Below are 24,307 nucleotides of genomic sequence, written 5' to 3'. Positions count from 1 at the left end.
GAAGTGTTGGAAGGACTACAACTTTTATGCAGTGCAGTTTGACTCTAACCACCTGTTGCAAGGATTCAGAATAGTTTCCAGCGTCTTTCCATATCCCAGGGCTTTTTGAAAGAGGTCTCTAAAAGGGGCATTTGAAACAATAACACTCCGCACCTGGAAAGGAAAGGCAGTGTCAGCCTGCTCAGCAGCCCGGCAGCTGCTGATGTGAAATTCTTCTTTTCGTGATTGGGGAAAACGTCCGCTTCAGGTCATAACTGAAAGCTTACTTTGGTTTAAGTGTGTGAGGTGAGAAGGCTTCCCCTGGCACCTGTTAAAATGCATCAGGCATCGCTTTGCTCTGCTGAACCTATTGGCCTTTACAAGCTCATAACTGATGGTGTCTGCAGAGAGCTGCCACTCCAGAAACATCTGCACTAAGAAAACTTCTAGTTCTGTCTTGAACAAGAATCAATTTCTCCTTTCTCATTCCACCTTCCCTCATGTCCTCTGCAGCTGTCCTTCGATGAAACAATAGATTGATTCAGACCCACCCCAAAAGAAGAGAGCACAACTAAAAATTACATCTCTCCCAGGGTTACCAAAGCAGAAAGAGCGTTTTGCTCCTTAGCACGTAGGACCTGTTTCTGGCACAAGCGAAGATGTATCTGCTTGGCCTCCTGCTCTTGAGCTGTGAGACACCCGAGTGATGGAGACAAAGATAAATGTGCTTGGGGATGAAAGGTTTTAGCCCGCTCTGTGCAAATTCCTACACAATGTTATCATCGTGGAACCCAACCGCCAGACAAATAGTAACAAAGTGTAAGCGCTGTCTCTGAAAAATAGCCCGAGTGCAATTAAACTTCAGTTCACAGCTTTTTAATTTCTTTATCATCTGAAGTTTTTCATTTTCACTAAGCTAAACTTCCTTAATCTAATCCATGGCAGTGCTGGCTTTGAGCTCACACTGCGTAACAGTCTGTAGTTTTACAATCAGATTCCCCTGTTTTGAGAGAAGTCCTCTGTTACTGTTTGAAATCCCTCTAGACAAAGAAGTTAAAGTGTGATAGTACAGAGCCATTAATCAGCTATGTCTATAAAGTAGCACGATGGCCCTACAGCAAACTGCTTTAGGAGCGATCCTAAGTAGGTAAATATTTCACCCGGAAGTAAATTTTAAATGTAATTCCATGCAAGAGTTGTGTTTTCAAGTCTGATAAGGAGGACTGCAATTACATTTTTTCAAACTATGCAGTGCACTGACAGATGTCTCTTCCTTGAAGCTGACTTCTGTATTTCAGCCACTCTTAATACTTTCTGGATAAATTGTTTGTTGAGGTCCCAAAAGAAGTAAAACAATAATTTTGCCCTGTGCTTTCTTTTTTTTTTTTAAACAAGTCTCTCCTTGGCATATGTGTGCTTTTGGTTTTCTCCCCTCCCTTACATGTTTACTGTATGTTTCTCTTTATTTTAAAGGAATTATGTAAAGCAGTATCTGAATATACATAGTTTTTATCACAAGATGATTGTTAGGAGTGCAAATTAATTCTGTCAGCTCTGTATATGAAAACTTTAAATATCTATATTTAGAAAATAAACAAAGCACTGCGCATAGCATTCCAGTGAGAGCTGACAGGATATGGAATGGATTTAGCCACTTTTCTGCTAAGTGCCTCCTCCTTTAGCTTTCATATTTTCATGCATGTAAAGCCAAGTACCAAACTGCTAACAAAATGCAATTATATTGTCTCGTTGCTCCCCTAATTTTGCACTAAGTTTTACCTGTTTGTTTGTCGCTAGCCTTTAACTGTTTCATTCTTTACAGTTTCAATTTACTTAAACTCTCAGCCTCCTCAGTGTAGGTGGTCTGTAACATGAAACCATCAAACAATTAGTTTTATGCTTTCCTTTCTAATTCCAAGCCCAGCTTTCCTTTCACAAGCAGCGGTAGGAAATCCTCTGTCTGACACAGTAAAGGATAAAGCAAAACAAAAATCAGGCCCACTTGTGAGTTAAAGACACACTTAGTGCTTTTAATGCTCTAAATGTTACATTTCTTAACATAATAGTATAATTTAATCCAGAGGCTATTTAGATAACAAAATGGCTAGGAGGCAATAACGACGATAAAGGTTTTCCAACAGGCTGTAGATTTAGAACTGAACTTGATCCAGAGTTTGTTTAATTTGTACATCCAACCGAAAGGAAACCTAACTGTAAACTTGTACATAATAAATCTAGTTAGACTCTGATACACAAAAATTACTGACTTTTCTGAGAAGCAGAAGGAAGAAATGTGGGCAGCACTTTTACATATTTATAAATCAATAAATATGTATCTATTCAGATATATACACTTAGATAATAGACAACTACATATTTTACACTCATATAAATATACTCATATAAATATACTCATATAAAAAAGTATATAAATATTATATACTCATACATACGTGTATCTCTGCACATTTATAAACACATAAATCCATATTACATATATGAAATTGAGGTTTGTTCAGCCTGGAGAAGAGAAGGCTCCAGGGGACCGCATTGCAGCCTTCCACTATTGAAAGGGAGCTTATAAATAGGAAGGAGAATGATTTGTAAATGGGTTCATAGTGACAGGACAAGTGCAAAAGATTTTAAGCTAGGAGAGTGGAGATTTAGATTTAATATTATGGGAAAAAATTTCTCACAGAGCACAGTGAGGCCCTGGCACTGCTGCCCAGAGCTGTGGGTGCCCCATCCCTGGAGGTGCCCAAGGCCAGGCTGGGTGGCAGCCAGCCCACGGCAGGGGTTGGAAATGGATGGGCTTTAAGGTCTCCCACAGCACAAGGAATTCCACCGTTCTATGAGTAGTCCCTTTGGCTTTAGTAAAGTCAATTCTGTACTTAAAGTTAAGCATGTTTACATGTTCAGGCTTTTTTCTGCAGTAGACAGCTTATGGCAATGCTACTTGTGCTACAGACAGCTTTATGCCAAGGGGTTCCCATTCGGTTCCAAACTGTACTATAGGTTTGCATGGAACATAAAATAACAGAATGAATACTTTCAGATTTACTTTTTGTTATCAGATTAGGAAAGATTTTACAAATGAGGCCATCAGTTCCCACAGATCCACCAGTGCAAGTGGGTATAACTTCATTATTGATCTTTATTTGGTACAAAAATTGCCAGTGAAGGTGAAACCTTCACTGCTGACTTCAGCTAACCAAGGTTTTTGCACTAGCAGATACCAAATTAATTGGTCACTGTGCTTGTTGCTTCAGGTCAGGATTTGTCTTTGGATTTTGTCAGTTTTTAAAATACTGTCCTGCTGCCCTTGGCTACTTAAAGACAATTCCCTTTGAGAAAGGGCTTTCATGATTTGACATGTGAATTACAGGTAACAACTCACAGGTAATGTATCAATGATAGATATGAAAAGCCTTAAGTCTTTTAGCATCCATCTGATGCTGTGATTGCATACATATTCCCATAGTTCTTTTTTTTCCTGCAAAAGATGGTGTACATCATCTAATGGCCTGAGAATATGAATGACTTAGTGTGATTATCAGGCTGGTGGCAGAAAGCAGTCAAGACCTTTCCCAAGACCTCCAGTTATAGCCTTAATTTGCATTCTTCTCCAAGGATAAGTTAATTGTACCGTGGTTTATCGCTTCATTGACAGCTCAGTTTAATTAAGCAGCCATGCTAATTGCATTTCTTCCTGAAACTGCAGGAAAACACTTTCTAAGTAGATAAAAGCTTTTGGGCTTAGGTTTTTGTTTTTGTTTTTAAAAAAAGGTTTTCTAAAGGAAAGGAATTAAATGGTTGCAGTCAGACACATACAAGTAGAATGGGCTGGACTCTGCAACCCTTGTTCATGCTGATCAGAACCTCGGAGTACGGAACAAACAAAAGGAAAAGAAATTATTTTTAGGGTAAATTATTACTCAGGGCAAAAAGGAACAGGATCAGGGAGAAGTGTGTCGCCTTAGCTCTCGCTGTGGGGTTTTGGTTCCTTTGTTCCACAAATCTATTCACATTATAACACATTATGCAAAAGCAAGCATAAAACCTAATCAAGAGACCAGCACCACTTAACAGCAAATGGCTCAAACACCAGAAGGCTGTCGGGGCACTGCTCTTCCTGATTCTTTTGCGTATGCATGGAATTCATTTTAGCCCCACAGAAAACGTCACAGCATCTTATTGACCCCCTGACCTCTCTATTTCTGCCTGAGATACATTACTAAAATGCTTCTGATTAATCTAATGAATTCGGGTATCCAACTGCTCAGATTGTCTGAGGAAGGGAAGCTGGGAAAATGAGCTGAGATGCACAATGTCAGCCCAGTGAAAGCAGCCTTTAATAGTCTATAAAACTTGGAGATTTGCTAGACCCAGCAAGAGGCTAATATATTATCTATCACTCTCTGACACCCCTCCTCATTCCTACGTTTATTACTTGGTTCAAGTCAGCAGCTCTGAAAGCCTGCAAAAATCTTCTGTGATGTGAAATCCTCAGAGAGCAAACAAACTTTATTTTTGGTAAATGTAAAGCAAAGAGAGAGTAAGAGAAAACTTTAATTATCAGCAGGGGCTAAAACTGAAAGAAAAGTTCCAGTTGCCAGAGAAAGGTTTGTAATAGAAACAGCAATTCCCCTGCTGCAAAGGAAACTGCCTACAAAGCAAGAGAAAAGGAGGCCAAAATGAAAGAAAAACAAGGAGAGGTTATATTTAAAAAAAAACTCTTTCAAATACAAGAAGGAACCAGAGTTGGCTGTGTGAAATTAAATTAATACAAGTTGCTAGCAGGAAACTTGTCAACTGCAACTGCATCTGAAGACTGCTCACTTCTTTATGTTCCAAGTTATTTGATGGTAACCTCTACCAAAGGAACGATTCTAGAAACTCTTCAGTCTATGTTATAAAAGGAGCCAAAACTTTTGATTCAAAATGAGAACTAGGTCTTCCCGAAAAGTGATGGAAAAAGAAAGACTGCGGCAGAAAAAAGGGGAAGATGCAAACATGAAAATTCTATAAATTCAGTCTTCTGCAATCCTCTGGTTAGGTTGACTGCTTCAGCTCAAGTGGATGAGGGGAATCTGACTGCTGCAAGCCAGTGCCCTTGAAATGTGCAGGTTCCAAGGCTTCAGTGCATGAGAACTTGCCCATTATTTTTAGCAACATCTCATATTCTGTGACATTATCATTGTCTCACTTTTGCTGCTTCACACTTGGAATGAACTGAGCTATGAAGAGTTGGCACTCTTTTCAAAGCACACTTAATTGACTTAAGGATTCAAGCTGGAGACCTGAGATTTCCTTAACAATTGCAGTAAATGAATGCTAGCCTCCACCAAGTATTTCTTATAAAAGAAGTGCTTACAAGTTTGCCTGAGACTTTTGGCTCCAGGAAGCACTTGTGCAGTGGGACACTGGTGTGTTTGCCCCAACACTGCTGGACCAGCAAAAGGCATTTTGCTTCTCACCCTGCCCTTAGCCACATCGAATCTAACAGGTTGCACTGCATCTTCATACAGAGCAGCGTCTGCTCATAGATCAGTTCCACCTTTTTCTTTGACACTGTGTAGTGCTCTGCAGAAGTGGTACAATGCTGCTGCATGGAATAAGCATTTAATTTTTTTTTTTTTTTTTCCCTTTTTGCTAGAGGGAAAACCAATTAGTCAGAAAACAATGGTCCATCTCCACATGCCACACAGGAAGAGTAATTTAAACTTCCAACTGTTCTGTGCTTGTGGATCAGGTTAAATACACTGGGATTTCCAGTGAATTAACTGGGACCTGCACCGAGCCAAGAGTGTGTTCAGTTTACATCTATTATATGGCCACAGGATTCTTTTCTTTCTTTATCTTCTTGTCAAACCACAATGCATCTCCATCCAAAAGCATACTCTCAGGAATACTAACAGTCCTAAAAAGCCTCAGTTTCAGCAGCAAAATATTTCTTTGAATGACTTCAGGCTGACATTAGCTTTTATTCGAGACGTGCCTTACTGTTGATAAACAGTAATAGTTTGAGTAACAGAAAAAAAAATCACCCAATTCATTCATGGGCTTAAGTCAAGGAAGTTCTGCCTACAGTCCGTTACTATTTATGGACAGACTTTGGTCTTAAAAAGAGAGGACTGTTAGAAGAAAGAAGAAAAAGATTTTTGTTTAGGAATCAAGCTAGAGAAACACTTCACAGAGAATGCTGCAAGGCAGGAGATCAGATGATCTCTTTGTGTGTTTCTTTAGAAGGAAAAAGCAGTTATGCAATCCCAAGCAGTCATGTGGCACGGCAGCTGCTAAGGTTACTGCTAATTTTTATTAGAGCTGGCTGGAGCCAGAGAAAGATCTGCTTTATAAGCAAGACCTTTTGAGAAATAAACTAAATCTTCCTGAGCTGGGAAGCCTGCAGAACTGACAGAGAAAAAAAAAAAACAACAGCACTGAAAAGCTCTTTTTTTTTTTTCCCCCAAATGATTCAGGAAACATTTTCACTCTCCCTTCCTGTTGCTGGTTTCTTTCTCATGTTCATCCAATCAATCAAACATACATAATATTTACCAGTTTGCAGCTGAGATTCCTGCCCAGCCCCACAGCCCAAAAGGCCTATTCACAAACCCAGGGTGTGCATGCTTCTATTCTACATCCCAAGGAAGGACCCTGGGCACCAGGCTTCAGCTTGCCCTGCTCTGAGCAACGCAGAGATCCTCTCCAACCTCTGTCATTCTGTCACCCTGGGAAGCAAGATTTCACTCTGTTTGTTAAACTTGGAGGTGGGACCTCACAATTACCCATATCCCTGTGATGCTTTCAGAGTTACTTAGACTTTTGTGTAGTTCAAAGTTACTTGGATTTTGGCAGAAGAAAAACAGACAGAAGAAAAACTGAAGTGTTTCCATATAAAACTCTTTACAATTAAGAGACCTGTCATGCCTCTGGATATGTCACTTAAACCCAATTTTTAGTTATTTTGTACTGCTGGTAGATGAACTGGAAGTAATAATGGATAGTATACTGAGGTTACAGACGATAACCATCTATATTTTGTCATTGTGAAAGGGTGTACAAGAGCAGCCTGCCAGAGCACATGCAGTTCCTGATATCCATAGGTGAAGTTCTACGACCGAGGCTATATAAATCAGTGATCATTTTGAAAGAATATTTTAACACAAGGCTTGAGAAGGCTAGTAGCAAGGAGCTTGCACCAACAGAAGATAGTATTTTGCATAACGTGACTTTCTTGCACCTGCCTTGCACAACTGAAATGCGTTCCACCATTAATGCGCCATTTTAGATGCAGAAAAGATATTTGCAACATTTGGGCTGTATGGAATTGTGTGGCCCAAAGCGCAGTGATCACCTGGCCCTTCTCCAGAAGAATGGCTGCTGCACAGGGATGGGATGTGTGTCTCTCACACACAGTGTTTGTACCAGTCCCCTTCTTCAGAGCAATTCACAACTTCCCATTTTTGCAACATTATTCTCCCTCAGTCTTTAAAAGCCAAATTCCACTTTCAGTGGAAAATTCCCTTCACAGGCATAAGATTTTACAAATAGCGTTAAAAAAAAACACACAACTTCTACAACATTATAAAAGCAACAACTTACATACTGCACTCATTTAAAAGCCCCAGTACTGAAGCAAAACATCTCTATACTATTATTATCAGCCCAGTACCATTTCTGTTTATGAGAGTCTAAAAACTTTATAAGTCCTGTAGTTGTGCTTTGTAGTGAAACATAATATAGCAAAGTTGTATTGCTTTAAAAATTATCAACATCATGCATAAAGTAGAGAAGTGGTCAACAGCATTGGAATTAGAGTCACAGTGCTGATAAGTTGTCCCCTCTCAGTGTTTAAAGCACAGAACTGTGGTTAATTGTAAACAGCTTTTGGATTTTCGTGGTATAAAGAATAAATTAGGAAAAGGAATAAAACAACCCAATACTTCATGCTGGAAAACATGCTCTATTAAGAAGAAGTTGACTTAAACACTATAAAGACCATTGTCTAGAAGCGACTGCATTGTAGGTGTTACCAGAACAGATTCTAGGATTTCATTTCAATTTTCATATTATATGTGTGAGAAAAAAGGAAACTGTGCTATTGTGAAATGCAGACAAATGAAGTGCTCACAACAGGCAGGTCTCCATACCATGCTCTTGGTTTGAAGACAAATCCCACCAGTGGCACAGACCAGGTTAGCACTGCAGGGTGAGCTGCTCCATGTGGAGGATTTTTGGAAAGGCCTGCTGACCTCACACATACATACAACTTTTCTGCACATTTACTGGACAAATTCCATCTTTCCTGTAATTCTAAATTAAAAGTTAATGCAAATTTTACTCAAGTGCATTTTGAATGGCAATGATCTGAGCTTGCTTTTTTTTCCCCCCAGTTAATTTGCACTCGCTTTTTGCATATCTTTTCATACGATTGACATGGTAATGTACTACATATGTACTAAACTAGAGATGATTGCATCTGATTGCTCCATTATTGTGATACAAACAAAATGTGTGAAAATAGTTGATAGGACGTTCTGTGTGCTCTCTCTAAAAAGATTCAGAGCATTCAAAAATCTAAAAATAAAATCTAACAGTTCATCATAATGGTTTGGCTTTCAAAGTGGAAAACTGAACAGGAGATGATTTAAAATGCAAAAAATTGTGCCACATGTGAAAGGATTAAATTGCCCCATTGTTAAAGGCTTTATGTTCATCTTTTTAAAAAGTATTTGTTGGAACTTGATGCATTTCTTTTTGCTCAGCTAAAAAGAATATGGAACAGCTATTTTTCACTTTGAACGAGCGATAATTCATAAAGCCAGCATCTGAATTTCTCAAGTTGTATTTTCTCCCTGGAGTTCATGCCCAGGGCTCAGGCTTGTGCACAGCACTGTGACTGCTCCTGCAGCCCATGAGGTGACACCAGGCAGGAGAACCTTCACACTGTGCCTTCCCAGGCTGTGGGTGACCTCGTCCTGCCTTGGCACAGAACAGCCTGGCAAGGGGCTGCATATGCTGAGCCGGTGTCCTTGGGATGCTGACAAGATGTTAGCAAGAGGAAACCAAACCAAGCGTGGGTTCACTCACTGGAAATGGTAAACATGAGGGTGGGAGGCAGGATGAGATGCTTGACAAGCCTATGATCTTGCAACACAAGTCGCCTGTCTGGGTCCCACACTTCACGTGAGGTTTGGCAGGCCTGGAAGTTATCAAAGCAGTTTGCATTTCCTCTCCAAGTCCTGTTTTTCATGGTACTAAGCAAGTTCATCATCACACCAAAGAATTTTGGGAGGTGGGGCACATGTTGTTCAGTCCATGCCTTGAGTGATTTGGTTTTTAAGGTCTTATAAAAGGCTGTCTCATTGCTGGCATTTTTCTCTCCCATTTTCCTACAGTCAGGAAGTTTGATGCATAAGCATATGACTTAGAAAGTATATTCCTCATCCACTAGGGTAGAAACAATTGTTTCCTTCTTTACAGAACTTTATATTTCCAATCCATCCAATGGATTTTTCTTTCTTTCTTTCTTTTCTTTTTTTTCTTTTTTTTTTTTTTTGCTGCTTGTGGGAAGGATGATGATTCAATATTTACTGTAAAGCATGTACTACACATCTTTGGTTCATCCCCCTCTTGCTGTCTGGTTTATTGCCCTCTTTCCCACAGCTCAGAATGCAGCACTGATGGGGAATCAGGCAAATCCATTTACGAGATGAAAAAATGCAGTGATAACCAACATCTTCTGTTTTCATTTCCATTTTCCCCTTAAGACTATTAAAACTCCCTTTTAACACTGAGCAACCTGCAAGACCTATGCTTTAGCACAGACATGAGGATGCTTCGTGATACATGAGCAGATACGGACAAAGGGCTTGGAAAATGTTCTGCAAGTTAGACACCAAAAAAAGCTGACTTTGCTATAACTGTACTCATTTCCCCACTATGTTCCCTCTCCAGAAATACTCAAGTGTGCTTGCATGTCCTGGCAGGAACAGGAACAGTCAATTTTAAGTTGCTGTCTTAAAATAGTTCTTTTCCAGAAAATTAATTCCTAAGTGCATGTATCTGCATAGTAAATCTTGTTTGCAGAGCTGAACTCTTCCATTCACGACAATGAAAAATTCTGTTCAGCCTCTCTGCCTATCGGAGTTCAGTTAGTGCATGCAGTGAGCCTTTTGCAAGAAAATGCAAAAGTTTATCATGTTAAAGCTGATTTTAGAAAGTGCACCAGCAAATGAGAAACTGAAAGCTCTGCTCAGTTATTACATTTACTGATTACTTGTGGAAGTCTCCTGTGAACAGTCTGCAAGTGGTGATAAGCTGCAGTGGGCGTGCAGCTGGGGGAACAACTCTATGCTGGCAGGAAAGCTGGGCTGGCAGTACATGGAACTCTTCCAGCCCAAATACTCAACCTCATGGAAAAACCAGATCCTGTCCCATGCCAGCAGAGCACGTGAAAAGTTTCTTCATTTACTCTTTCAGTCCACTACAAAGCAGCAGATCTTTCTTGGCCCACATATTTCCCCAACAGGGCAATGTATGCTGTGCTGCTGTGAGCACTCCTTTCCCTGCCCTCCTGCCTGGCTGATGTGCTTTCTGTGCTGATCTGACTTTCTGAAAGCTACACTGCTAACTCTGATACCCAGTGTGGTTTGCTGAGAAAAAAGCAGAAAGTTGTTCTGCTAGAACTGCCTGTGTACTACAGGCTGAATGGAGAATCCAGAGCAAATTGGACATTTTATTTACAAACATACAGTAGATGATTTGCTAAAAAGTTTCATTGTTCCTTTGAGTAACCTGTGAAGAAACTCACCTAACAGAAAGGCAGCCCGTAATGTGTAGCAAATGAGTGCACTTTGGGGAAAATCAATCAAATGCACTGAGACAAATTCTCAACTCCTAAACTAATGATCCTTCTGCGAGCAGCATGAGACATTGGGCAAGCTCAGGTGGAATAAATTCTTGTGGTTTTGGTGCAGCTATGACAGTTTATGATACTGCATCAGTACCCTAATTGTACTAAAAACACTTTAAGGTGGCAGGCAGTCAGCATTTCAAGCCTCCTTTCTGTTTAGCCTCTGAAGCTAAACAAATGAGTTTACTCGTCAGTGAGAAGAGAATGCTGTACTTAATTCATAATCTTTCAGAGCTGATGTGCTTAAAAATAAAAACTTTGTCTTAAGAAATGCCAGGCAGCTGCATAGAGGAGTCCTTCATGGCTGGGACTTGAACCAACTCTGCTACAAGAGGAAATTAGGACCATTCTGTTGCCCTGACAAAAATGTATTCTATGAAAATAGTAATTCCTCTGTAATAAAATCAATAGTTTCAGCATGTTTTTAATATGGCAATTTGCTATGGAACAATAATTCAGAATATCACTTTAAATCAGCTGTTTGCTTTGAATAAATAAGTCACAGACATACATGAAAATCCTGTAGCCACACTATAGAAAGTCTCATAATATCATTACTTCCTCACTTCTAGAGTAGTTGTGAAATACCTGGAAACAGATACAGGTGAAAAGCATTGATTTACATAGAGCAATAATGAACAGACCAAGATCCAAGTCTTTCACTCTGACCTGATAATTTGGGAAGATACTTTCTGGTATACTTCAGCTTACACAATTGCAAAATAAGGATAATAAGATAAAACAGCAAAGGAAACAGCTATAAGATATTCCTGAAGGTCCTGTGTAAACACTAAATATCCTTATTATGTTACAGAATTGGTAAAATGAAATACGAAGGAAAAGGATGTGTTTGTGTTTCTGTCGTGTGCTGCTTTCAAGGCTGAGCAGCACAGATCATGCAGCATTCATCTCGATGATGTATGCCATTTAGCAGTGGAAGCACTTCACAGTGGCACTGCCTGTGTTACTGAAATACAGTCCAAAAAATGCTTTTACTGATAATTCAAGACAGCCATTAGACCTGATTTACTTTTTTATATTTATTCTTTTAAAATGTGTAAAATAGGAAATCCGAACCAGTGGGAAAATACGATTTATAATTATCTCAGACATAATTCAAGGTTTATCTCAGTATAGTTTGTCAGGGGAAAGAACTTCCAAGCAACATTTGCTATCAGCTATAAACAGCACCATGCATCCAAATTGCACACTGTGTAATCCCTGCTAAGTACTGAGAAATGTTTTGACAGTTTTGAAAATGAGAAACAATGCTCTTATTTTACATAAGCTCCAAAATATGCCTGCCAGGAGATCCACAATAAAGAAACATTTTCAAAAGGAAATAAAATTATTTCTATCTTACTCCATTTTAAGTTCACTGCCATGAACTCTGGAATCATTTTGGAGATCTTATGCTCAGCATCTTATGTTAGAATGAGAGTTCTCTGTGAGGGGGTCTATTTAAAATCCTGCTGGTGTTACTTAAAACTATAATATTAAGAGCAAATCAAATAAGTTCTAGATAGCCAAACTCAGTTCTAGATAATTATCCTGTTTCTTTGTCATCTCTCGTGCTTTTCAAAGCAAATGTGACCCATTAGCATGCTCTATTGTCTGTGATGGGTTCCACCTGAGGCTTTTGATTGCATCTTGTCATTTACACCTACATCTGCTGAACTGCCAGACGTAGTTATGAACTTTGGGTTTTGCTTCATTAGAGACTATCATTAAATGTTTACTGATCTTCAGCTAGGTAATTTACAGGGTATTTCAATTATCTATCTAATTATCTATCTAATTGTCTAGTATGACAAAGCTGGGTTAGATGCCTTGATGCAAGAGGTATCCCTTTTCTTCCTTACCTAGAATAGGGTTAAATACAGTGCAATAAATACAAATTTCACAGAGTCAAAAAGTATACAGTAGTTTTTAGGTGCTGATGTCCCCAGTACAAGGATTTCTAGGGCTTTGCATCAGACCACTCTAGTTCTGTGAACCGGATGCCTGTAGTGGCTGGGGGGCCTTATATTCAGCCGTTTGATCTGAAAAGAACCTATTAGCACACTCAGTGACTGCTCCACAGTGGGAATCAAAACTCATCAGCTGGGTGTCTCCCAGAGATTGCCTTCAACAAGGCATTCCTAATCCAAACTCACACATCCAAAGTCATTGATTTTGTAACCGTTTTGCTGAATTTTCATCAGCCTTTTGTGTGTATTTAGAAATGAGTGAATATGAAAACGAATTTGCAGACAGCACAGGCTGTCAACACACAGCATTCAATTGGGCTTCTGCTACCCTTAGCATGCTACACATACAACCAGTTCTCCTTGTGTTTTCATTCTGGAGTTCTGTCTTATGAGAGAATGTAGCTTGGAACTGTGGGAAGAACTCTGCCCAAATGCTACTGACAGAGGTAAGACTGCACTCACAGAGCAGCCAAGAAACACAGCATGGAATCTCACCCTGCTATGTTCTTCTTGGGTTCTTACTGTTGGCACAAACACCATAGCAGTATTTAGTTGCTCAGCCTGGTCTGTGCTACCAGTGCCAAATACTGAACTTTGGAAAAATGGAGCAGAGAAAAGCAGTAAGGACCAAAATTGCTTGCAAGAGAGCAGAATCTATAGGGCCTGTGGAGGTCAGCTGCCTTCGTTTTCTCCTGGCAACTCCTATAACAAACTGCCATATGGTTGCAATTCCAGGCTGAGTTACAGTGCTAACACTCAAGAAGATTGAAAACCAGGACATCTCCTTACTTTGGGGAGTTTGATTTTCCAACGTTTTGTTTTTCATAGTTGTTTTGTTCGTGTGATTATGCGCTACTTCAGAAACGGATGTCAGCTTTTCAAACACGCTTTGGGGAAATATGTGCCTATGGGAAAAATCCTAGTTCAAACAAAAATTGCAGACCTTTTCCCAATTATGTTATACCATAAATATGGTTTAAGCAACTCTGGATCATTTCACAGCTCAGCTTCTTATCTTTTTATAGTTCTGCTACTGTGGCTCCACTCCTTTCCATATGAAGAAACTTAATTAATATTTTATATCCTTACTAAATTGTGAATACGATTTACCATAACAGCACAGAAAATAGCAAATACACATTGTCTTCTGCCAACAGAAAATCCTTAGCAGCTGTTTACTGCTCATTTGCAAAACATAAGAGCAATAGAATTCCATTACTTAGAGAAACTGGTTGCTCCATGATATCCTTGGCAACAAACACAGCACTTATCTTTTGGAACAACAGACTCTCAAAGTTTCAAAGTTTCTCCAGCCTACAGAAATAAGACAGCAAAGAACACTTTTTTAAACTGTAAAATGCTAAACAAAGGAAACGGACTCACACTCAGCTGCATTTCATGAAAACCAACCTCCTTTCTCTCTCTCTCTCAAAAAAAAAGATCTTTTTTCCCAAACAAACATTTCAAGCAACCATCACTTTCACAGAAAGGCCTTTTTATTGATGTCAAGACTTTGGCAAAATGAGAAGAAATTCAGACTCCAAACGGAATAATACAAGTAGTTACAAACAACAGTAATGGAGTACCTCAGGCAGGTTTATAATAAATCCTACAGAAACTGCAGAGTAGAATATTTTCTGGCCATTCGAAACATTTATTACCTTTGGTCTTAGAAACCAGGATAAATAAAATCAAGGTTTACACTACAGATATTTCACATATGGTTTTAACTAAATAACTTACAAGTTTCCAATAGCTTTAAAAAGAAATATCTACGGCATACCAGATAGATACTCGCTCCTCAGAAAGTCAGGACATGCACATACCAACCATAATCTGGTTTCTATATTTAGGTAAGAACTATACCTAAAGCCACAGAGGTCAGCACTGAATCAAGTCGAGCATATTTTAGCAGACATGTCTTCTAGACAGTGTTTACCAGGGTACATTTCTCCTGAACCCACGCTAAACTTCATGCCATTTGAAGACATGACAACAGAACTCGGACTATTAAAAGAGGCTGGATAGTGTACTCACATACCTCAATAATCCTGTCATGAATTTGGAGCCCTCCTTCCTTAGCAGCAGGCCCAGTGTCAACTATTTTTGATACAAAAATTCCTTCGCTGGCTGAACCATCTTGATTGTCCTTTAAAGATGAAATGAAAAACACGTTACTGAACCTTGAAGTAACTCTAATCTGTGCTGAGCTAAAACTTGCCTGTGCCACAGCAGTGCATGTAATTCAGAATAAATATTCTTAGTGATGTCTTAATATGGGACTATTTGGACTAATGAGAACACCTGATCCTCCCATTCTGAGTAACTGTACAGCCAGGAATGGACTTTCATTAGGCTCATCATTTGCAGGATAATTGTTTTCTTCTGACTTAGGCCAGCTCACTAGTAGCTGTCATTATAATTATGGTAATGTAGAATCCAGTGAGACAGCAGCCTGATTGCACATCAAACAGAAAGCAACAGTGCGTTTTTATTTTTAGCTGCACGGCTCTTCCTCTGGAACCTTGAAAAGAAAACTGTGAAAAACAACCTCTAACTAATAAGGTATCTTCATATCCCTGTCTATTGTGAAATCAGCTATTGGTGCAGATCAGTTTCTCAGAAAAGGAACTGAAAAATGTTAACTATAAACAATAACTTTCAAGTGAATTCACCAGGAATAAATTGTCATTAATGTCACATTTCCGACAGTCCAAGGAGTAGTTCTGAGTACTTTTCTAAATTACTAGGACAAGGTATATTCCACTCCTTGATCTAATTAAAGTCAGATGCAGCAGCTCCTGCCAGCAAGCATCAAGAAAAAATACATTAGTGAGTGTGTGTGCAGGAAACATCTGCTGAAATCATGGAATTCAAACGTAGGTTGTTTAAATTACATCCCTTCACCTGCACAGAGGGCAGCCTGGTCTCTGGTGGAAAGGAGAGTAAATATCCATTTCTTAATGAACTGTAAAAGGTCTAAAGCTGCGGTCCTGAACTTGTGCACTATCTTTGAAACAGTATGGTCTGAGAAAAAAGATACCGGGGCTTTCAGCGTTTTGGGAGTGACATCCCACCTGTGTCAGTGTCACTAGCTGTGACCGTGTGCGAGACTGAAGATGTGAGAGACAAGAACACACAGTCAATAGACCTCCAATACTAATCTGAATGTAAGATTTGCTCTGAAAGAATCCCAAGAGAGCCAAATAGTTGTCAGCAGCATTTTTCCTCTAAGTGTTGACCTCCATGCTTTTCCCAACTGGAAAGGGCAAACATATTTTAACAATTAACATACCACGCACGGTCGGCCACCAATAATATTAAATCCAAGAGAGCCTGAGTCACGATGAAGGACGAGAGTCAGTGCTTTAGTTTCTTCACCCTGTAAAGAACAGAGAGATGCATTCAAAGCATTTGTGTGCGCTGATGAGCAGGACAGATAACACTTCTATCCCGGTCTGTTGGGTCGCTTTGTTAGTTCCTTTTCCCATGAAGTGTAGAACAATTCTGCGGGAGAGCTGGGAAGGCAGCAGCCCCGGCTCCAGCCACCCCACGGCGCCTCTGCAAAACCCGCCCTGGAGATTTATGCGTATTTTTTATTGAGATCTACAGTGAGACACTTAACAGCAACAGAAGATATTTATATGCAATACTGTTCCTGCAACTACTTGACCCAGTCATATGTGATCTGTTATGTAAAATACTCCGCGGCTCCAGTAGTCAGATTCTTGACTTTTCCAGTGCTTGAGGGTGTCTGAAGGGCTGCATTTTTATGTTGTTGCTCTCTGGCGCTAGCTGCAATACATTGTTTTAAACAGTATCGAATATGAACTGTGATACAACAGCAAATCTCTGGCGAGCTTTAGAAACAGCTTTAAACAAAACTGCTACAAATTTTGCAGAGGGGCTGTGGTGCTAATTGCCATTCACAGCGCCTGCTGGAAAGAGATGCTGAGCACAATTTTCTTCGGAATTTTAACACTAGCAAAACACAAATCCCTCAGCACTGAAAACTGTTGTATTAATTCTCTAAAACATGAAATTCTGCAGTGAACAAATGTCTGATTATGCAAAAAAAAAAAAAAAAAAAAAAAAATAAAAAAAAAAAAAATGCCCAACAGAGAAAGGCAGGACAGCCTTGTAATATCCGAAGGACTGTGCACACATCATTTGCTATCCTGACTTACCCAAGCTTGTTCCTAAGCACAGATGTGCTCGTAAAAGGTACATCTTCTATAAACGTATACAAAATCTCCTTTGTGACAGTGTGATGCTACTTAGGCCTCTGCATTTTGCTAGGACAAACCTGCATGCACACACTACAGAATACAACTAAATCCTCACAGTGTAATCAGACTCAATTAAGTGCTGTCATTCACAGCAAAACACTACAAGACTATACAACAGCTCACAATTACAAAAAGCCATCTAAATAATAGTCTCTTCTTCAGAAATAAGAACAGGGTACTCCCAGCTGTACGGTGTGCATCCACAGATATCTGTGAACATTTCTACCTCTGAGATTTTTTCTTTGTTTTATCCATAGGGTGGAAAAGTTATGAACACAAAGAAGGTTTGAGGAAGTTATCTTACAAGTCTGGTTTTCATAACCAATTAATGACAGAAATTACAACAGTTGCATTGTAATTTGATGCAGCTGGTTTTAGTTTGTGCATTTTTCTTCTAACATATCAGTTTGAAGTTGCCAATCGAATATTAATGTCTATTAAACTCATAAAAAAATGTCCAAGTAATCCTGGATTACTGAATTACTCTCATAGATTTTGGGAAGATTACAAAGCCCAAATTTCTCCTGGTGTAAGCTGGTGGAGCTCTGCTGACCACAGAGCTGCTGAGCCAACAGGCTTCACCTGAAAATGTGGTTTACAATTTTCTTGTCAGATTGTGATCTTATCTTTCCTATAGGTCCCATAGTAAGTACACTTGGGCCTATTACAGAGAAATGTGAATGAGTTCCAACTAATTTTATTTTAATTTGCCTACACTCAGCATCAGTAAGAATCAGGTACTCAGAGGAGGACTGGAAAATGAAGTAAAGGCTGTTGCACTGTGAGCCTTCAAACCTGTATGTCAGACAGCATTTCAAGGAGCAAACTTACAGTCCTGTGGGGCTGCTTTCATGGACTGATAACTCAGCATTTGAAAGACAGGGATGTGATAGTGTCACTGTTTACTTCCACTGTTATGCCTTTTAAAAAGGCAAATCAATTAGAACAATCAAGAAACAATTACAACATTGCTCTTGAGACACTTCCTCTAATTAGAATTGAATGCTTTCATTAAAGCCTCCTTATGTGGCTACGATTTGATGCCTGTATGCCTAGCAGAAAAAGTAGTAAAGCAGGTAGCCAAAAGTTGTGGAAAAAACCCAAACACTCCACTGCAGTGTTTTTCTTTAGTATTCCTGAAAAATGAACTCAGGGGTGTTAAGAAACTTTCCGCTCAGACCTGACAGATCTGTACCCTGTCTGCAGCGTCCCTTTGGCAGCAGAGTAGCGTTATAGACAAACCCCTCATGTCATTCAGTGATAACTCCACCATCTGTGCTGAACAGCCAAGCACATGGAAGGCAGCAGTGCATTGCTTTGCCAATTGGTTACTTTTGCAGATTCTCCTCTCAGTCTTAGCAATTTCTTTCACAACTGCTTTTGCTTCATAAGGAAGCCATGATGTAAATTACTCTTCCAGAGCTCTGCCATTCTTTCCTCCTCTAATATGTCTAGCATTCCAGTGAAGCAATCATTAGGCGGTGAGATAACTGGAAATGCTGCAGCTCCCTGTTCTTCCCAGCTGAGTAATGGAGATCTAATAGACTGCCTTTTGCTTCATGTATTGCAAGACTGATTTCTTTGGTAATACAGTGGTTAGGAAGCTCTGTCTGTAACAGGAAACACTTCAGCCCCTTGTTTATTGACTGCAGCCCAGCTGAGCCTGTTTGGGTCAGCCTGAGAAAGAACACAATCATGTCTTAAAGGGCTTCCTTTGGCATTCATGCAATTAAAACCTGTGCTACTACCTCCACATAGGCACTAAACCACAGGTCTTAAACACCAGATCATGAATTGGTTCCTGTAGCCAGTAAAGCAAAAGGGCTTAAGACCGGACTTCCAAAGACTGTGCTTTGCCACGCCTCAAAGCCTTCATTCACCTTTGACAGACTGACATTTGTACAGTATAAATGCCACCCTGAAAGCACACCTTGCCAGGCACAGCTTTGACACTGCAGACTGGAACCAGCACCAAGAGCTGGTTCAGATTCCCTCCTACAGCTTCCCAGAGGACTTTGATGGCTGTGTACATAAAGGCTCGACTACATCAGCTTATCAATAGGTGTGAACAGTGGTATGTTTCAGCAAGGATTAAGCACTGTTTGAATAGTATGAGGTTTTTCTTGCTTACTTAGACTTTGATGTTTCAGGATGGACAGGTCTGATCAAAGGGAACAATAATTTTGAGTAAGACATGCTGCCTTCTCCACCACTCCCTCCTTAAGCTTGTCCACAATAAGCGTCACCTCTCAACCGAGGGATAAAGTCTCCCTCTAAATAAGCCTTCAGATTTGTCTTTTGGAATAAGCATGGGTCAGACATCCAGTAAATACACTGTGAAATTGAAGTGTTCCCTCAGTGGCTAAGAGGATGGAAAAGCGTACACGTGGTAAACAGAACTAGAATTATTTAACAGCCACCTGTTTAATGCACTAACAGAACTGGGAGGTATTATCAGAAGACTCTCTGAGTGTATATAAAATATATATTTTGTGTGTGGATATTTTTATGGCAACAACGTGGGAAAGCTGAGTGACAAATGCAATGCCACAAAGAAAGGCTGTGTTAATGCAAATCTACGTGTGTGGAGCTCGCCCAGCCAAACGGCCAAAAGTTTGGGTCCTTCATGATGGGTCTTTCATCCATCACTATCATATTTCCCCTTAACTAAGCCTTTAAACGGAACTGTAAGTGGGCACTTTGTTTTGACTGGAAGGAACAACCTCTGATTTATTCTAGTCTGCTTCTACATCTCCAGAAACAAGCAACCACCCATCAGCAGTCAGAACATCCCTTTTTCTCCATCTGCAGAGAATCCAGAACATCCTACAATAAGTTTGAGAATCACCACATTCTGAACCATTCATTAGTGCTAGGTGTTTTAACACAGGATAATTACAGTTTATAGCAAAACCTATCTAGTATGAGTATTTTCATAATAAAATAATGACAGCAGTGGTGCTGCACGCTTTGGATATACAATTTCCTCTGAAGTTGAGGTCTGTTATTCTATATTATCATACATGTAATGCAGGCAGCGAGGAATCTAATCCTCAGGCAAGCACACAATGCCCTGCCAAGTGTTTATAACCGGCATCCTACACTGTGCAGCCTGTGCTAGAACCTCTGAGCAAACAGCCCCTAAGGAACAGCTTGGAAGCAGGCCACATCCCCAAACTGGAAAGCATCCCCTGCGCTAGGTGATTACCAAAGGCTTTTCAAAACTCTCTCCAGAGCACAAAGATGCAAGTTTCCTGATTGTACTTCTTTGGGCACAAGGCAGACATAAGCTGTTGGTGTTGGAGGGCTGCCCAAACTGCTGTGAAAGACATGTGATTGACCGCTGAGCCACAAGCCTGTGGTGACATGACACCTTCCAGCTTTCTTCGGATTAGGCACTGCTTCAGAAAGCTGCATAGCAGCCTTTTGTAATAGGGCTGAAATCCAGCCCGGTCCTTCTGGCCAGCTGCATCCATCAGTTTGATAAGAAATTTTGCTGTTAGCTTACAGTTATTGGTAGTAGCACCTTTGGTGCAGCTCACTAACTTCACAGAGTGAAATAGCACATAAGCAACACGACCAGCACTGGCCATGGAGCAGCATAAGAGAAAGCTGTGCTGCTAGGAGCAGAGCAGAGCTGAGGTGTGTGGAGGCAGCAGGGCTGTGCGGGGGCTCCGTGTGGGTCAGCATCCCTCCCAGAACTGCCCAAGTCAGGAGAGTCGGCTCAGTGTTAAGATACTTTCCGTGTTGGCAAAACCCTGAAATGGTGGCCTCTCTAAGAAGAAAACACAATGTAACAATGAGTTTTGTCTCCCTTGCACAGCTCCTGCTGCCCCAGCACCATCGCGGCGGAGACACGGCTGTGACAGTCCGAGCAACTGAGAACTGCCATGCAGGGATGTGATTGTGCCGGTATGTGGCCGTGCCGGGATGTGGCAGCGCATTTCGGGTCACCGGGAGGGCTCCGAGTCTCTTCATTTAAAAGATAATTGGCTCCGAGCGCCTCCCTCGCTGGGGAGCCCCTTTCCAATTAGAGCTCGGGGGTTGTTGCAGCTCTGCCTTTTGATTCTGGGCCCTTTATAAATAGCCTATTTCTGACTGCCTGGAATCAAGTTAATTTTTCTCCTCAGAAATTGATCTTTTAAGGACAAAATGCAGGGACTGAGCAGGTGTCTGACCCCGGCACGCAGACAGCACAGCGTGCCCCCAGGGCACCGAACACCCGCCCAGGACCCCCCAGCCCCTGGAGGCTTAGCGCCATTTCCAGCCCCGGAAACTCCAGTTTCGTTACGGGGAGAGAACGGAGAACACACGCCGGGTGCCGCGGGCGGGCGCGCTGTCACCGCGGGGCCGCCCTTACCTTGCCGGGCGATGCGGAGCGGGCGCGGGCCAGGGCGTCCAGGCGGGCGCTGTACTGCGTGAAGCGCTTCTGGTAGCGCAGCGCCGTCACCTGCAGCTCCAGCTGCGCCGCCGCCAGCCGCGACAGCAGCGACTGCTCCCGCTTCCCGGCGCGCAGCGCCTCCTTCTTCAGCGCCTTTTCCAGCGCCGCCGCCCGCGCTTGCAGAGCGGCCCCGTGGGCGCGCAGGGCCCGCAGGCAGCTGTGGCCGCCGCTCCGGCGCTCGCCGTGCGTGAGCATCAGGCCGCAGCCCTGCTCGCACAGCCCGGCCGGCCGCGCCTCGCAGCGCTCCCGCATGTGCGCCTCCACGTCGCGCAGGTTGAGCACCTGGCGGCAGCCGCGGTTGCGGCACTTGGCGGGGGAGAAGTCGCAGGTCTCGGCGTGCTCTCCCAGGTGCTGCAGCGGCACCACCGCCTCGCAGCCCCGCGCGTGGTTGTCGCATTTGATGTCCAGCTTGAGGATGAGGCTCTTGAGCGGCAGGACGTGGTTGAGCTCCTTGGCGGAGATGCGCTGGCAGTTGGCGGGGCAGCTGCCCTGCTGCACCACCCAGGGCAGCACGCAGCCGGCGCAGAACACGTGGCCGCAGGGGGTGGTCAGCGGGTCCTCCAGAACCTTGTTGCACAGGTTGCACTTGAAGTCGGGGTCCACTTCCCCGCTGAAGCGATCCAGCTCGAATCCCATCCTCCTTCCGTTTTCCAAAAAATAATAACGATTTAAAAAAGAGAGAAAAAAAAAAAAGCCCAGCCGAAGTAAGCAAAGCGCGAGCGGGACGGGGGAAGCAAAGCAGAACCGGCAGCCCCAGCTCCCCGCGCGCAGTCCGGCCCGCAGCGCCGTCACGGAACGGCCGCTCGTTGTCCGCCGCTCCCGCGGAGCGCCCGGCCCCGCTGCCCCGCTCGCTGCACTGCCGGCGCCGCCCGCACCCAGCCCGGCGCGCGCCCCGCCCCGGCCCGGCCCGCACCGCCCCTCAGCTCGCGCCGCCCCCCGGGCCCCTCGCAGCTCGTGCCGCCCCTCAGCCCGATCGCAGCCCCGTGCTGCCCCTCAGAGCCCGTCGGAGGTGCGCCGCCCGTCGCGGCTCCGTGCCGCCCTCAGAGCCCTTCACAGCCTCTCGCTGCCCCTCGCAGCCCCGACGGAACGGCCCCCAGGGCCCCCGGTGAGGCACAAGGGCGGCTTTGTGCTCTCGGGCGGGGCGATGTGCAGCTGCCGTGCCTCTGCAGGTGATGGGGAGCACCGGGAGCGCTGGGGGGCACGTGGCGTGCCGGGCCCGGGGGGAGCCGCTCCGTCCTTCTCGTAACGTGTTTTCCTTCATGGTAAGACAGAAGCCCAACTAGAAGCGTCAGCTTCAGTGGCCTCCACGCACACATCATCGCGGGGCAGTGATTTCTGAGCCTCTGGGGTGTTGTCGTCCTCTGCCCGACCGCTGGGAGGTGCCTGGCCGGTACGCACGTGGCTGTGCTCCGGGGTGCCTCAGGCACGCACGTTTAGCACCAAGGCGTCCGCTTCTCCAGCTGAGTTCCGTCTGTAGCTCGTTTCACTCCAGCTACTCATGATCCATAAAGCTAAAGGCAGCGTGCATCTGTACATGCAGCGAGTTGGGTACGCGATTAGGGAAGTTTTGCTGCAGGCTGTTTGGAGATAGCTGCTCTAAATCAGAGCCCTTTGTGACCACCACCTTGCGACCTTCCTTAGATGAGCATAAAGTGCTTCCTCACATGCTGAGGAGCGGGCTGCAGCAGGTAGGGATGATAACGCAGTGTCCATCACCGACATCCTGGCAGTTTGGGGCTGCTGCTCCCAGCTGTGTGTGCAGGATGCACGGCCGGCCCGGTGGAGCTGGAGGCAGAGCTTTATTGATTTCAGCAGTGATGTCAGTACCGGGCTCCTGAAGCCATCTGAAACTGTACAAATATTTGGATGGAAAATATGGGCAAGAGCTTGAATAACGTTTACATGTGAAGTCGTGGCTAGGCAGATGCTGTGCTGAGTTCTGTGACGCCCTTTAATGTGACGTTTATGTAGGAATGGATACTTTATTTATAAATCAAGTATGATGGAAGCTTTCAAAGGCCACTGCGGTCTTGTATTTAGGCAGCAGTTGGGAAGGCTGACAGGGAACCAAAGCTCCCCTCTCCCTGCTGCCATTATCTGAGGGAGAAGGCACAAATAGAGCCTTCCTACTGGAGACACTTAGATTTCAGTTCTCCCTTTAAAAACAAAGCAAAACACAAATTAAAAAGCAGTCTCTCAACAAGAGCCTTTAATGTTACTTTCAAAGGCTGAGGTTTGAAACTGAAAGGAGGTTTGGTTTCCAACATGTTGCCAGCAGGGCTGAAATTACATTGCCACAGCTGAGGAAGATGGTTTGTGTGTGGTCGGTTCTGCCCATCAGAGGTGGTGTGCTGGGGCTGGAGCAATTCTGAAATTATAGGGCAGTCATTTAATTCTGCTGTCCCATTGTAAGGATACGGGCACGTCGTTGCTGTGCTTTGGGATGCAGCACAGACACAGGAAGACTGCAAAAATAAGGTTTTGTTCAGTATGTGTTTTTTTCTGCCACTGTGCTCATGAGCATATTTGAAATATCTTTAGCATATTTGTAATACGTGCCTTATACTGAATGTGTACCTAAAACATCACAATTTTACCAGCATTCTGTTCATTGCCTGGTGCTGTAGAGCTTGCTAAATTTGAAAGGTTCTGTATTCTCTGAGATTTTATGAGCTTTGTTGTACTGTATATATTTTAGACGTGTATCAGC

The 24,307-nt window shown here is 42.8% G+C and overlaps 1 protein-coding gene across 1 annotated transcript in view; it reads right to left on the bottom strand.

The window, feature by feature from the left end:
* PDZRN3 (PDZ domain containing ring finger 3) overlaps positions 1-22,372 on the bottom strand; it is a 120,268-nt gene extending 97,896 nt beyond the window's left edge. The window contains exons 1-3 of the mRNA XM_042823835.1: positions 21,517-22,372; positions 16,163-16,249; positions 14,909-15,016 (exon numbers count right to left, since the gene is read on the bottom strand). Coding sequence (XP_042679769.1) covers positions 14,909-15,016; positions 16,163-16,249; positions 21,517-22,233 — 912 coding nt within the window. The 5' untranslated portion in view covers positions 22,234-22,372. The remainder of the gene's footprint in view (positions 1-14,908; positions 15,017-16,162; positions 16,250-21,516) is intronic.
* Positions 22,373-24,307: the final 1,935 nt, after the last annotated feature.

The sequence above is a fragment of the Centrocercus urophasianus genome, unplaced genomic scaffold (assembly GCF_019232065.1).
Source record: "Centrocercus urophasianus isolate 14NV4802_14NV808 unplaced genomic scaffold, USGS_Curo_1.0 seq_22, whole genome shotgun sequence".
In the NCBI taxonomy this organism is placed as follows: domain Eukaryota; kingdom Metazoa; phylum Chordata; class Aves; order Galliformes; family Phasianidae; genus Centrocercus; species Centrocercus urophasianus.
Note: the sequence above shows the minus strand (reverse complement) of the source record. Positions and strands in the feature narration are given on the sequence as shown.